The 16,278-nt window shown below is 37.4% G+C and overlaps 1 protein-coding gene across 1 annotated transcript in view; it reads right to left on the bottom strand.

The window, feature by feature from the left end:
* Nucleotides 1-7,393: 7,393 nt before the first annotated feature.
* Nucleotides 7,394-16,278, bottom strand: part of SP4 (Sp4 transcription factor) — a 77,563-nt gene continuing 68,678 nt past the window's right edge. The window contains exon 6 of the mRNA XM_047095031.1: nt 7,394-9,941. Within this exon, the coding sequence (XP_046950987.1) occupies nt 9,694-9,941 (248 nt within the window). The 3' untranslated portion in view covers nt 7,394-9,693. The remainder of the gene's footprint in view (nt 9,942-16,278) is intronic.

The following is a 16,278-nucleotide window of genomic DNA, read 5'->3' as shown; positions in this document are numbered from 1 at the left end:
CCACATTTCATAGCAAGGTAATAAATAATACAATTTAGGCCAAGCCAACCATCTAGAAAGGCATGATTCAAAGATGGATGGGTGATTGAGACAACTTACATTTAATTTCCTCCTCTTCCCTGTATTTGCTTTTGTCTGATCTTTGCTCCCAGGGTCTGACTTCCTGGCTCTCTGACTCTGACTTGAGATGAACCTGTTCATCTTAACTTGGCCCAACATGATCTGAGCCTTGGCTCCTCCCCATGGATTCAGGCTTAATACACTCCCACATCTGCAAGCTCTGGCCAACCGGTCCCTAGGATTGTGGCAAGAGGATCTTGAGGTGCTCTAGAAATCTAGCTGAGGTAGAGATCCAGGGAAACAGGGTTAGTTCAGAAAAGAGGAACAGCATCCCTTGTGCCTGAACCTGGCATGCAATAGGTGGTCAGTAAAGTACCACCTGATTGGAAAAAGCATCCTCAAAAGTCAGCTTGGGAATGAGAAAGCAAGTCAGAGTTAAGAACAGGATCTGGAAGCCAAGGTAAGACACTAAGGACAAGGTGGCCGGACGTGGAGAGCAGGAAGTAGCCAGAGGTGCCCCTGAGGATGACAGGACACTAAGCCAGTTTGGACAATGCATTTATTTATATCCTAATTCCACAAAGAAATCAGAACAGCTATGTGAAAGTAGCTTGGAGCTCATAAATTCTTTTTCTGAGAGACTGAAAGGTAGCTTGTTTAGAGTAAGAAAACCTTTGGAAATAAAATTGCACATTTTCTTTTTTTGTGGCTATAAGTTGATAGGAAGCTGGAAAACACAGGAGTGCTTTTTCCCTGAGGGCTCAGATTCATTTTGTCTATTTAATAAATATAGGAAATGATTTTAAATATAGAAAACTTTCCATTCTTAGAACAAGCAATCCTAAAATTCATATGGAACCACAAAAGGCCCCGAATAGCCAAAGGAATTTTGAAGAAGAAGACCAAAGCAGGAGGCATCACAATCCCAGACTTTAGCCTCTACTACAAAGCTGTCATCATCAAGACAGCATGGTATTGGCACAAAAACAGACACACAGACCAATGGAATAGAATAGAAACCCCAGAACTAGACCCACGAACGTATGGCCAACTCATCTTTGACAAAGCAGGAAAGAACATCCAATGGAAAAAAGACAGCCTCTTTAACAAATGGTGCTGGGAGAACTGGACAGCAACATGCAGAAGGTTGAAACTAGACCACTTTCTCACACCATTTACAAAAATAAACTCAAAATGGATAAAGGACCTAAATGTGAGACAGGAAACCATCAGAACCTTAGAGGAGAAAGCAGGAAAAGACCTCTCTGACCTCAGCCGTAGCAATCTCTTACTCGACACATCCCCAAAGGCAAGGGAATTAAAAGCAAAAGTGAATTACTGGGACCTTATGAAGATAAAAAGCTTCTGCACAGCAAAGGAAACAACCAACAAAACTAAAAGGCAACCAACGGAATGGGAAAAGATATTTGCAAATGACATATCGGACAAAGGGCTAGTATCTAAAATCTATAAAGAGCTCACCAAACTCCACACCCGAAAAACAAATAACCCAGTGAAGAAATGGGCAGAAAACATGAATAGACACTTCTCTAAAGAAGACATCCAGATGGCCAATAGGCACATGAAAAGATGTTCAGCATCGCTCCTTATCAGGGAAATACAAATCAAAACCACACTCAGGTATCACCTCACGCCAGTCAGAGTGGCCAAAATGAACAAATCAGGAGACTATAGATGCTGGAGAGGATGTGGAGAAACGGGAACCCTCTTGCACTGTTGGTGGGAATGCAAATTGGTGCAGCCGCTCTGGAAAGCAGTGTGGAGGTTCCTCAGAAAATTAAAAATAGACCTACCCTATGACCCAGCAATAGCACTGCTAGGAATTTACCCAAGGGATACAGGAGTGCTGATGCATAGGGGCACTTGTACCCCAATGTTCATAGCAGCACTCTCAACAATAGCCAAATTATGGAAAGAGCCTAAATGTCCATCAACTGATGAATGGATAAAGAAATTGTGGTTTATATACACAATGGAATACTATGTGGCAATGAGAAAAAATGAAATATGGCCTTTTGTAGCAACGTGGATGGAACTGGAGAGTGTGATGCTAAGTGAAATAAGCCATACAGAGAAAGACAGATACCATATGGTTTCACTCTTATGTGGATCCTGAGAAACTTAACAGGAACCCATGGGGGAGGGGAAGGGAAAAAAAAAAAAAAAAGAGGTTAGAGTGGGAGAGAGCCAAAGCATAAGAGACTGTTAAAAACTGAGAACAAATTGAGGGTTGATGGGGGGTGGGTGGGAGGGAGGGGAGGGTGGGTGATGGGTATTGAGGAGGGCACCTTTTGGGATGAGCACTGGGTGTTGTATGGAAACCAATTTGTCAATAAATTTCATATATATAAAAACAAAAAAAACAAAAAAAACAAAAAAAAACAAAAAAAACAAAAAAAACAAAAGAAAACTTTCCATTCATGTCTACAAAAAAGTTGAACACATGAGCAGCTGTTTTTGTTTTTCACCAATTGGTTTGTTTCTCGTTCACTTGTTTGGTTGTCAGCTATCACTTCGAGGTAGGCAAATTGTAGTTGGAACGAACATTTTAAAATTAGGATATAACTGATTTGAAACTTTCATTTTGTTGAATAGCATTGGGAAAAGACGACTATCCTCTAATTTTGAGATAGAGCACCCCAAACTGGCTCATAAGCAGATAGTTTGAGGAAAACATGCAATTGAATCAAGAAATTCCTACTGAATTTCTCCCTTTTTCCTTTTGGGATATTGAGAATTAACTTTTCAATGCATTGTCCACTTCCAAAGCTTTTCAGCTTTTCAGCATTGGTCCAACTAGGAAATATTCCATGCTCTTCCCCCCCACCTTTTGGATTAACTTATAATTAACAATAACTTCTACTGAAAACTGTATCAGAAGCTTGGGAGATTTATCTTTTTTTTTTTTTTTTTTAAGTTTGTTTATTCTGAGCACAAGCTGGAAAGGGGCAGAGTGGGGCAGAGGGAGGGCAGAGGGAAAGGGAGAGAGAGAATCCCAAGCCGGCTCTGTGCTGTCTGATGAAGCTGGACGCTTTAACCGACGGAGCTGCCCAGGTGCCCCTTGGTAGAGATATCTTATTTGGTCCTCTTAACAGACCTGTGAGGCATTACCCTCACTGTGCCAAAGAGGAAAAGAGGATGCAGGACAGTTAATTTGCCCAAGGTTGTGCAGTTAATTAAGCGGCCAAACCAGGAATGAAGCCCACAGTCTTCTGCCTCCTAGTTGGTGCTCTCTGCATCACAGGGCTTTGCTGTTACCAGGGAGATCAACCCGCCCCACCGTCACCATCACCAGGCTTTTCCACTCAAGTGGTGAAGATTACAGGGTCTACAGGATGTTGCTGTTCTGCCACCTTACCTCTCTCCTGCTGCCTTTTTGGCTTCTCTAGACTGTCGTGCTTTAGCTACAATCCAACCTTCAGGCTCATCCCTCTTGTTGGATTCCTCTTCCTCCAACTTTTCCTCAGATACTGATTGGCAAGGCTCGTTTCCTCATTTCAAGTTTTGCTCAGGTATCACTCGGGAAGGCTCTCCGGACAATTGCAGCCTTAGCACTCATCACCTTTTTTCTGCTTGTCCTCCCCACTCTGTAATACGTGTGACCTCTATAAGGGCAGGGATAGGGCTTTCTGTTGTTCTCGATCGATCTCTGATACCCAGATTTGTGCCTGGCACCAAGTAAACAGTATTTGTTCAATGAGAGGAGAATCAAAATTTAACCTCTTACCCTTTGCCACTGTTAAGTTTTATAGCAAATTCAGGTCCAGAAATGGGGGGGGTGGGGAGGAGGATAGGTAAAAATGCAATTTCATGGAAACTGTTGGTACAAATCTTCAGAGCATTTATTTTAGGCCAAGTGTGTACATTTAGGCCTATCTGTAATTTCTTACGGATTCTTCTTTTTGTTTAAACAGCTTTAGAAACAAAAGTTTTATTTTGAAGTTTGAACTTCTTAACCCACCCCAAATGTTATGTTGATATATATCTACAATGCTACACACAGCATGTATCTTTAAAAATGTTAATTTCATTAAGATCTAGGAAAAAAACCCTTTATGGATTGTGTTTACATTGAGCAAAAATTTTAAATAGTGCCAGTTATGCAAGGGGAGTATTGGTAATTGGGGGAAACACATCTATTGTTTCCTTGAATTAAATTTTTTATTATGGTATTTTTGTTTTTATGAAATATTTCAAAACAAGCATATGTGAAAATTTTGCTTGACTTTCACCCAATTTTCCTGGTTGACTTCTCTAGGAAATGCACAATGTACTTAAGGCTTCAGTATCTGCACTTAATTGTAGGCCGGATAGTGATACATGATTTAGCATAAAAATGCCTTTTCTGTTTAAAGAGAACAGGTTTTATGTCACTATGGTCTAATAAATGTACTAATTCAAATCCTTACTATAAACAGTTGCACTCTATGTACATGCAAACATAAATTGCTTTTCTGGGCCAAAGTATTATAAGCAGCATTGTGTTTTTTGTGTTTAAATACATGAAAACTTGGAATATAATTAAAATTCTAAAATCTAGTAATAACCCTATTAATTGGAACATTTTTTTTCTTCCAGGAGAAATTATCCCAGCATTACCCAAACTATTAGCTCAGACAAAAATAAAGGTTTTCAAGATCTGTCTTCCTTCCTCTCTTCTCCCCTCCTTCTTTCTCACTATTTGTACTTGAGATTACTCTCAGGTATCCACAAATAAATTATTTGATTGCCACCTGCTGCTAGGAGGAACACAGCTGGAGGCCTATGCTAATTAGCTACTCTGCAAAGAACCAAAATACAGTACCTTAAAAATCCTGCGACACAATTACAAGTTGGTTGTGTGCACAGTTAAAGTTATTATTGCTTGGGTAATAAATACAGTTAACACATTATTCAGATATATTGAATAAAGTATTTTGAGCTTTTTTTTTTTTTTTTTTAATTTCTTTTTTCAACGTTTATTTATTTTTGGGACAGAGAGAGACAGAGCATGAACGGGGGAGGGGCAGAGAGAGAGGGAGACACAGAATCGGAAACAGGCTCCAGGCTCCGAGCCATCAGCCCAGAGCCCGACGCGGGGCTCGAACTCCCGGACCGCGAGATCGTGACCTGGCTGAAGTGGGACGCTTAACCGACTGCGCCACCCAGGCGCCCCAGTATTTTGCGCTTCTTGCACATACCTTAAGTTCTTGCATCCCTTAAGCATCTGAATTTTTAAATAAAAATACTCAACATGCGATCCTTTCTTCTGGACTTGAAATCATCCTCACCAACAGCACTGTGAACCACACTATGTTAGTCTTGCTCCCAGCACCGCTTCACCTTTCCCTGCTCATTACCCCAAATGTTTTACATCAATAATCTATGATAAAGTAAAAAAACATTACTTTCGATTTTCTTCCATTCAGTCTTGTTCATAGTTATGTGGTTGAAGTCCCAAGAATCAAACTGGTATTATCATACTAAAAATTAAAAAAAAAAAAAAATTTTTAATGTTCCAATTTCACAATCATTTCTTCTATGCAGTATCATCCTGAAGCTTCCAAATGTGACTTTTTCTGGTAATTTTATCTTTAATTTGACACAAATTTCTTGAACAATTTATTCCGTAACTGGTCTTGTTTGGCATAATAGCACAAATTCAACCGTTTCTTGATTCAGTTATTGTTATGAACACACAGATATTACACTACACTGAGCTGTAACATAAACATACCTTTACCTTTGGGCTCTCCTGTACAAGGCAACCTATAGAGCTAGCTCCGGATTACTAGATGTAAAAAAACTCTTTCTGGAGTCTTCTGTCAGTGAGCCAGGGGACTTCCCCTGCTGCCTAACTGCCCCCCCGCCCCCCCCCCCCCCCCCCCCCCGTCCCCAGCCCCCGCCTCTCACTTGGCCATATCATCTAATCTGGCCTGAGCTTGGAAATCTGATAAGTGAAGTTGTTACAATAATGTATTCATCATGTTAGTAAGGTTCTTTATGAGATCTGTAGGGCTCTCCCCGGAGGAAAAGACAACAGCTTTTGCTTACAGATTTTGTGGCATTTATGTGGCATACTCTGCTTCTTAGTATTTCTGTGAGCTTAAATAGTATTTTAATTATGTGTTCGTTTTTAGCTCTTCCTACAATTTCCTAACATTTACTGCTTTAAAAACATTTAAGTAAAAAATGTCCTAAATCAAATTTTAATTTCCATAAATGTCTAGGGCAATGGCTACAAATTAACATGAAATCTGCATCGGTGTTCTCTGGCAGTATGTTCAGAGAAATGGTGACCAGATCTTATACCAGGAATTATGAAGAGTTGCCAATACGTTTTCTAGTGAGAAGCATTTACTTCCCAGTGTTCACCGTGATAAGAAGGTTGATACTTCAAATAATTTATTGCTGCTTTATAGTATACATAATTAAATGAAGAAACATGTTAAACTCAAGGGAATTTTTAATAGGTTACTTGCAATTGTTATTGCAGGCAACAACTTGTACATGATTTTATTTCCAAATCCACAAAAAACAAATTTTATACAAATCAGCACTGTAAAAATGTCAATTACAGCCCCAGAGGCTTTGCTGGCAGAATAATTGTCTAAATTCTAGGATATGGGAAACAGGTTTTTTTCTGGATTCATCTTTTTTTTTTCATTTTCTTTTTTTTTTTTTTTACAAAAAAAATTTACAAGTGAAATGTTACTACAAAACTTTTTATAAGGAATTTTTGCAAAACATTTACATTTTACCATCAACTATTTCTGTTTTAAAATCATTATGTAGATTTAATACCCTATGCTGCACATCAATTTATGTGGGATGACAACTTAGTGACATGCATAAAAAAACACCACAAGGCATTAAAATGAAGACTTAAATACAAATATTGTTGCAATAAAACAGTTATAAAATTGAAAAATAGGACCTAAACATCATGCTTATCTAAGTTTGACAAATTAACTTTTTCTCCTAGATTACACACTTTTATTACTGCTCTCATGAGAGTGTGATAAATAATGACTTAACATCAAGTTCTAATGTAATCAGCAACACATACACAAACCTAACCAAAGAAAGTATACTGTAAGAAAAAACTATTCTAACACTGGAGTTCTACCATGATAAATACATAGCTTTGCACTGATAATTACAATAAAGAAAAGTTTTATAACGGTGGCAAAGGGAATGAACAGTGAAATGCCATTAAATATGACTCTACTGCACATCTGTGCCCTATTACTTATAACAGCTATATCCCACTGAGTCAAATAAAGGACATTGAAATTTACGATTCTTATAAGACAGAAAAGTGGATTCAGAATGGTATGCAGAACAGACTGTCAAAATAGTTCTCATTTCAGTGGTGAAATGTGCACCTGCTAACACAAATTAATGTATTTTATATGCTATAAAGCTATCCAGATTCAGTTTGTTAAATTTATAATAGGCCTCATTGTTGATTAAAAAATAACTTCCATTTCTGATGAGCATACACAGGTATGCATTAAAACCGGTTCATGGAATAACGGTGCAGAGAGCTCATACTTGGTATTAACAACAACGAAAAGTGTCACTTTGAGGAAACATGATTCAAACATTAGGAAAGTTTCTTTGCATAAAAAAATTTATAGCACTGATTGTGTAGCATAATGATAGATAAAATATATATTTGATGTTTCAGCTCCTATATAATAAAATTAAAATTCACACGACCAAATGCTCCTCTGTACCAAACAAAACAACAAACTGATTCTGATGTTTTAAAGCCAGATACATCAGTTGTTAAGAGTACATTAAATAAAATATACAAAACAATTTACAAAATCCAACTAAAATTTAAAGACTTTGTTACAAGTCTACAAAAGCTTTAAGAAACTTGAAATTTATAACCACAGTGTAAAAATTTTTTTTTCCTTTAATCTCAAAGCTTTTTTATACAAACTGAAAGCACAAAAGGCCTCCAGCTTTACAGAGCGCTACAAAGGGCTGGCCCGAAGTGTGCACAGTGTAAACAGTGATCGCTACAGTATTTCTCCTTCATCGAAAAGACAAGAAACACCACGATTCTGGAAGAGAATTCGCAGGAGTAGTACTTTTCCTGAAATAATAGAGAAATGCACAAGAAAACACGTACCTTTATTCAAACGGTCCCCAAACTAATGTTAATAAACCAGGCAGTTAAAAGTTTTAGTTTTCAAACGGTCAATTCCAATTCCATTGTTTCCAGGTAAATACATTTTTAAAGTGAGAAATATCTTACTAATACTTAAACCGTTGGTATAATCCAAATTTGTTTCATAGGAGACTTTTGGCCACCTTTCCTAGAAGATCCTTGCATAAACAATAAAATATAATTTTTTTCCTTAGTCATTTATTTGAAAGTTATTCTGATTTTTAAAAAATAACGTGCTTCATAGTATCACATCATTATATATCTGTTAGGCTGTCTCTTTAGGGAAAATTCAGTTATTGGCATAACATAAAGATATTTCTATGTTATAAATTCGTAACCAGCCTTCTAACACAGTACTAGAAATAAAATGGGGTTGGCGAAATTTTAGTAGAGAGGAAAACGGAAATTGTAACGTAGTTAAAAGATAATTTTCTGCTGGCCTTAAAAAAAAAGTGTGATAATTCTTTCTTTGGCTACCAAGTCAAAGCATAAAGAATTCTGCACATTGTCAACATAACTCATATTTACAGAATATGAAACTACAGAATGATTTATACTCTAGGCAAATATTTCCAATATAAACATTTAAAATGAATTTTGTGGTTCAACCTAGGGTTAGGAATATCATCAATCCTAACTTCAAAACTTACATATGTTAGGTTGCCTCATTTTATTTTCCTGAAACTATTATGAGTTTGTTTTAACCACCCTCCCCACCCCAGTATTTTCCTAAGGTTTCAATCTAAAATTTAACCTAAAGTTTAGCTCTAAGTTCCTCTTGTGTCTCCAAATGGAGAAAGTAATTGGACTTCACTGATTGTCTGCATACACACTACTATAATGTAGTGGTAATAAAGATCTGAGATGCATCTCAGATTACTTTTGTGGAACTTACCTAATTCAACTGTTGAAGAATTTCTAACATTTAGAAAAGACGGCCAAAACTATTTTCGGTTGATTTTCCAAAAAACAAGCTAAGGAAATAAAATATTATCCCTATCATCAGTTAACTGTTTTCTGTGCTATAGAAAAAAAATCTACATAAAATTATTACTGACTGAATTTATAACAAAGTACTTCCAAAGAAAACAAGTCCACTTAAGGTCCAGCCTGCAAACTACTGAGGTCTGTCTTTTTAAACATGTTAACACATGATGTTAAGAGAGGGGGAAATTCAGTTTAAAGATTATGTGATATATTTCCAAATGGCTACAACTTATAGTATGGAGGAAATACTTTTCTGTTACCAGTACATCAGTTTGCTTTTTGTATTTCTAAAAATTCAACACTTCACATGTTGACCCCAAATCTTGGAATATATAAAGAAGCCAAGAATGAAAACATGATTGATTTCCTACTCTGTAATCCACTTGACCAGCCCATTTCCAGATTTTCAAAGGTGTGTAAACTTAAGTGCAGCACTAGAGGTCTCTGTTATAAATAACTTTTCAGAATTCTTCCATGTTGGTTGAAACATTGGGAGTTGCTGGGTTTGAATCTTGAGAAATGGCTGCAACTGTGACAATTCTTGGGGAGCCAAGCACCTCTGTAACAGATGAGTCCAGTTCTCCCGAGGTAACAATGGCAAGAGCTGTCCCACCACCTTTCTTATTCTGGTGCGTTTTGACATGTTTGGACAGATGATCACTCCGCATAAACCTTTTAGAACATTCCGGGCATTCAAACCTCTTTTCACCTAAACAAAAAAACAGTGAATAAAGTCATACATACTTTATTTATTTATTTATTTATTTATTTATTTAAATTTTTTTTAACGTTTATTTATTTTTGAGACAGAGACAGAGCATGAATGGGGGTCAGAGAGAGAGGGAGACACAGAATCAGAAGCAGGCTCCAGGCTCTGAGCCATCAGCCCAGAGCCCGACGCGGGGCTCGAACTCACGGACTGCGAGATCGTGACCTGAGCTGAAGTCGGACGCTTAACCGACTGAGCCACCCAGGCGCCCCAAATACATACTTTATTTAAATGAAATAATAATGTTAAATAATTTCTCTTCTGGTCATACCATACTTTTGTTTAACTTTTGACCAGATGCAAAATACTTTCATTCTGTTTTATTTTAAAACGCTATCAAACAAGCAGTGCAGAACAGGAAAAAGAGCATGTGACTAGGAATCAATGAGTTGAGTTAAAGTCTTGGTTCTGCTAAGAACTGGAAGTAAAAGCTGAAGCAAGTTAAAGAGCCACTCTGTGCCTCAGTTTCCCCATTTACGAAATGAGGATTTCTTTCTTTCTTTTTTTAATTTTTTTTGAATATTTATTTATTTTGGGGAGCAGAGAGAGAGGACAGAGGATCCAAAGCAGGATCCGGGCAGACAGTGAGTCTGATGCAGGGCTCAAAATCCAGAACCGTGAGATCATGACCTGAGCCGAAGTTGGGCGCTCAACTGACTGAGCCACCCAGACGAGTTGAAAGTAAGAGGATTTCTAACAGAACCTCAAAAATCTCTTCCAGGTATAACAATATATAGTTCAAGGCTCATGTCTACTCTTTACTACCTACTGTCTCTGTTTCAATTATAATGCCTAGAGGCAAGGGCACCTGGATGGCTCAGCCGGTTGAGTGTCTGACTTTGGCTCAGGTCATGATCTCGAGGTTCCGGAGTTCAAGCCCCGCGTTGGGCTCTGTGCTGACAGCTCGGAGCCTGGAGCCTGCTTCGGATTCTATGTTTCCCTCTCTCTGCCCCTCCCCCACTCATGATCTGTCCCTCTCTGTCTCTCAAAGACGAATAAACGTTAAAAAAGAAATTTAATAATGCCTGGAGGCAGAAAAACTATCTTAGAACTACCTCAAATAAAATCAGTTAATAATTTAATAGTGCACTGAGTTTCTTCACAAGGCAAAAATGAGAGGAGAATACTGCGTTTCAAATTTAATAATTTGTACGTCTCACAGAATAAGGCTGTCAGGTTCTCGTATACAAAGTGACCCTGAAATATGCTCTCCTTAAGATGTAAGATAGCTCCACAGGAACTAACTACTTCTCTGTTTTGGAATAAAAACAAATTAAATGTTACCTTAAAAGAAAAAAGACATTTCACTTCTGTGTATAATGGATGGGGCACAAAAAAATGTGCTTAAGTGGTGTGTCGTCGTGTTCACAACAGATCAACTATTAGCTTCAGTCCTTTCCTCTAAGTTTGTTACTTAAGGGAAAGAAATGTTTTCCAAGTCTGATACTAGGACTTGAATAATAAGGAAATTCAGTTTGGCTGACTTCTTTACTCGGCCTTGCTTTTGACTTACCAATAGAAAATCTACAGGTTCAAGTCCATCCATATCATATAATTCCCCCACATCTTTGTGTTTGCTTCTATTTTCTAAAAAAATTACATTGGCAATATCTCATTTAAACTTTCTCTTTCAGTCTTGAAAAATTAAATGAAAGGATAAGTACATGGTTTAGACAAAATTCTCAAAAACATTTATTCTTCCTGAATGCTGATACATAGAAGAGGCCAAAAAATGATTAAATGAGGGTGTTAGGTTAAGATCAACCTTGAACTCCTCTATTTCAAGTCTCCCATTTTACTTCAAAAGAAAAATTCATAATTTACAAATTTTAAAGCTTCAAGATCTTATTTCACATTTTCATTTTATAAATGTGTGAGCTGAGGCTCAGAAATTAATTAATTAATCTTCTTGGGAAATCAAAGAACTTATTAGTATCACAGCAGGATTCAAGGCACTGTATTTCTAGTTTGGGTTTTTAATGCTACACCATCAAAGTGCAATTACAGTCCTCTGTTCTTTTATAACAACAATGGCCAGTAATAATCACAAGAAATCAGGTGGTGATGGCTTGAAGACACAAGATCATTTAGTAAGCCCTGAATCAAATGGGTGATCAACCTGTACACGGTAGTTGTTTAATAAGTCTTTGTTAGCTGTGGTGATGTTTGTGAACTCATTTTTCAACAAATATTTGTTCAGTATCCACAATGTGCCAAGCAACAGTGATACAAAAGTGAACAAGTGAGAGTCTCTGACATTTTAACATCCCATTATCTTAAGATAGTTATTTGCAACCACATGGAGCTATCAGTAACAATTAAGAAATTCAAGTCCTAGATACTCTAGTGGCAAACTGTAAGATACGTGAAATATCATGGTGACAGCATTTGTATGAGGACCTTTTAGTCTGTCTACTTCTAACTGGTGTGGGTGTCAATTAATTTTAAGCAATGAAAGTTGGCTAGAATCTCAAAATAAGTAAATTACGCTACGCAATTAAACTAATGTTAGGGAAATGACATTTTATTGTGCTATCCTTTTCCACAAAGAAGTGTTTTCTGTGGTGTCAATTTCTAAGTTTCTTATTGTTGGCCAAAATTATCATTACTCTTTATTGCAAGGAAGTCAGAGTTCCTGTACTAATGTAATACAGTATCTTCCTTATATTTATAATTATGTTATTTTATAATTATTCTTAGGAGATTAATACTTTTATAGTTAGTACAAATAAAAACTGAAACTTGATACTAGATTACTTATGACGGGCAGGAATGGCTCCCAAAGGTGTCCATGCCCTAATCCCTTGGAACTTGTGAATATGTTTTATTACACGGCAAGGGATGTAACAAAGATAACAGAGGTTAATATGGGAAGATTATTCTGATTTAACTGAGCGGGCCCAATCTAATCACATGAGCTATTAAAAGCTAAGTTTTCTTCAGGTGGAGTCAGAGTTGCAGAAGGAAAAATCAGAGAGATTAGAAATAAAGGGATTTGACCTGCTATTGGTGAAGGGTGCCACATGGAAAGTATGAGAAAGAATGTGGAAAGCCTCCAGGAGCAAACAACAGCCCACAGCTGAAAGCCAGCAAGGAAACAGGGACTTGTGTCCTTCAAGAGCAAAAACAATTTGGTGGACAGTGTCAGTGAGTTTGGAAGCAGCTTTTCTCCTACAGCTGTCAGTAAGGAATAGCCCAGCTGACACCCGAGTTTGACTTTGTGAGGCACTAAGTGGAGGACCCAGACCAAGCCTACTCAGACTTCTGACTTAAAGAAATTGTGATACAATAAATGTGTGTTCTTTTGAGCTGTTAAATTTGAGAGTTTGTTATGGCAGCAATAGAAAACTAAGAGTTACTTAAGTCAGAACTTCGAAAAAAATTAAAGCATAATAAGGAAATAAATGATGGCTGATCTATATGGTTCAAAATCTGTGAAGTATCTTCATTACAGGTACCCAAAGCATGTTAAGGACAAATTCCAAATTTCATTTCTTTTTTTATTAAACTTTATTTATTTTGAGGGAGGGAGAGAGAGAGAACGAGTGGGGCAGGGGGAGAGGGAGACAGAGAATCCCAAGTAGGCTTTGCACCTTGTCAGTGTGAAGTCAGTGCAGAACTTTAACTCACAAACTGTGAGATGATGATCTGAACCAAAATCAAGGGTCAGATGCTTAACCGACTGAGCCACCCAGATGCCCCCCCAATTTTATTTCTACCACAAAATATCAAGAACATAACTCAAACAATTTTGGTTTAACTGAGTATAGATAAAAGAATTGCTTCTTTTACCTAGGTTATTAAGAGAAGGCCATGTTGTATTACATGATTGTTAAAATATGGTAGTCTTTTAAAAGGATTTAAGTAGAAGATTCATATTTAGAAACTACATTAGATTACTTCTTAGCATAATATTCTCAACAGTAATCTCTCTCAGAAAAAAACCTGATTGTCAAATGAAATCACAGATGTGAATGAATGCAATAAATCAGCTCTTTTAAGCTTTATTTGAAGTACCATCAAGAGCCAATTATCTTGCTATCATAGTTCTGCCTTTCATCTGTTTTCAACATGTTACCCTCAAATCTAAGCTAATATAATGCATAAAACATACTTTATGAATTAATGTTATTTCTAAATTTGTCATTTGATAATATATTTAGAAATTAAAATTAGTTTTTTAGGGGCGTCTGGGTGGCTCAGTCGGCTAAGCAACCAACTCCTGATTTTGGCTCAGATTATAACCTCACAGTTCATGGGTTTGAGCCCTGTATCGGGCTCCACACTGTCAGTGTGGAGCCTGCTTGGGATTCTTTCTTTCCCTCTCTCTCTCACTCTGTCTGCCCCTCTGGAGCACGCTCACTCACTGTCTCTCAGACTAAATAAACTTGAAAAAAAATAAATTTTTTATATTTAAATTAAAATTAATTTCAGGAACTAAGTGACTGTATTAGTTTCCCTGGGCTTTTGTAAGAAAGCTCATACAAACTGGGTAGCTCCAAATGACAGGTATCTATTCTCTCAAGTTCTGGATGCCAGAAGTCAAAAATGAAGGTGTCAGTAGGGCAATGCTCCCACCAAAGGCTCTAGAGAAGAATTTTTTCTTGCCTTATCCCAGCTTTGGTGACTTCTGGGAATCCTTGGAATTCACTGGCTTGTAGCTGCATCTCTCTAATCTCTCCCTCTGTCTTCACGTGGGAAATGTCTCTGTGTCGTCTTCCCTTCTTACAAAGACATTACTCAGTAATTGGATTTAGGGTCCACTAGGTCCTAAATCTTAGTCACTGTGTGTAGTATGACCTCATCTTTATTTAATCTGCAAAAAAACCTATTTCCAAATAAGGTCACATTCACCAGAGGTTAGGACTTGAACATATCCCTCTGAGACACACAATTTAACACACGACAGGGACATTTTTAAATGTCTGGCATTTGTTATAACTAAGTAAAAAACATACCCCTTTGCTCATGAATAACTTTTATCAAATATCCATGTGTAGCATATACAGTTTGACCCTTGAAAAACAGAGGGGTTAGGAGCACCGACCCCCATACCTGCACAAATGAAAATTTGCGTGTAACTTTTCACTGCCCCAAACTTAACTACTAATAGCCTATTGTTGATCAGATGCCTTACCAAGAGCATAAATAATCAATTAACACATATTTTGTGTTAAAAAATATTATATACCATATTCTAACAATAAAGTAAACTAGAGGGACGCCTGGGTGGCTCAGTCAGTTAAGCATCTGATTTCGGCTCAGGTCATGATCTCACGGTTCATGAGTTCAAGCCCAGCATTGGGTTCTGTGCTGACAGCTCAGACCCTGGAGCCTGCTTCGGATTCTGTGTTTCCCTCTCTTTCTGCCTCTCCCCCACTCATGTTGTCTCTCTCTCTTAAAAATAAATAAACATTAAAAAATTTAAAAAGTAAACTAGAAGAAAGAAAACATTATGAAGAATATCATAAGGAAGAGAAAAATATATTTATAGTACTTTACAGTATTTATATATAAAAAAAAAAATCCACACATAAGTGGACCTGAGCAGGTCAAAACTGTGCTGTTCAAGGGTCAACCATACACAATTTCTTAGTAACAATAACACCATTTATTTACAACCCACATTAAATAAACAATTTTTCAATTTTTTTCTAAGAAGGCTAGTTAGTCAAACTGGGAGGCCTGTTGGCTCCTGTAACCCTCGCCTCCAACACCTTTATAACCTATTGGTCCCTCTGGATACTCTTTTTTACCTACCCGGCCTAGAATATCTAAATGAATCTTTCATGAGTACCTTCATTTCTCCTCTGTCATTACCTGTAGATAAAAGTAAATTAAAAGGGGGAGGAAAAATAATTTCAAATAAGTCATGTGGCTTACATCTTCCCAAATTAGAGAAACTAGGAGTAAAGGGAGGTTGAGTATGAAGGACAATGGAAATAAGACTCAAAAAGACTGAGATGATGATTACTATTATTAAGATTTTATTGTTAAGTAATCTCTACACTCAACACAGGGCTTAAACTCACAACCTGAGGGGGCGCCTGGGTGGCGCAGTCGGTTAAGCATCCGACTTCAGCCAGGTCACGATCTCGCACTCCGTGAGTTCGAGCCCCGCGTTGGGCTCTGGGCTGATGGCTCAGAGCCTGGAGCCTGTTTCCGATTCTGTGTCTCCCTCTCTCTCTGCCCCTCCCCTGTTCATGCTCTGTCTCTCTCTGTCCCGAAAATAAATAAACGTTGAAAAAAAAAAATTAAAAAAAAAAACAAACTCACA

This window comes from Lynx rufus, unplaced genomic scaffold (assembly GCF_022079265.1).
Source record: "Lynx rufus isolate CCGP_SWC_20201006 ecotype Redwood Valley unplaced genomic scaffold, mLynRuf1.p SCAF_4, whole genome shotgun sequence".
Taxonomy (NCBI): Eukaryota; Metazoa; Chordata; class Mammalia; order Carnivora; family Felidae; genus Lynx; species Lynx rufus.
The sequence above is the reverse complement of the archived record's forward strand: the minus strand, read 5'-3'. Positions and strand labels throughout refer to the sequence as shown.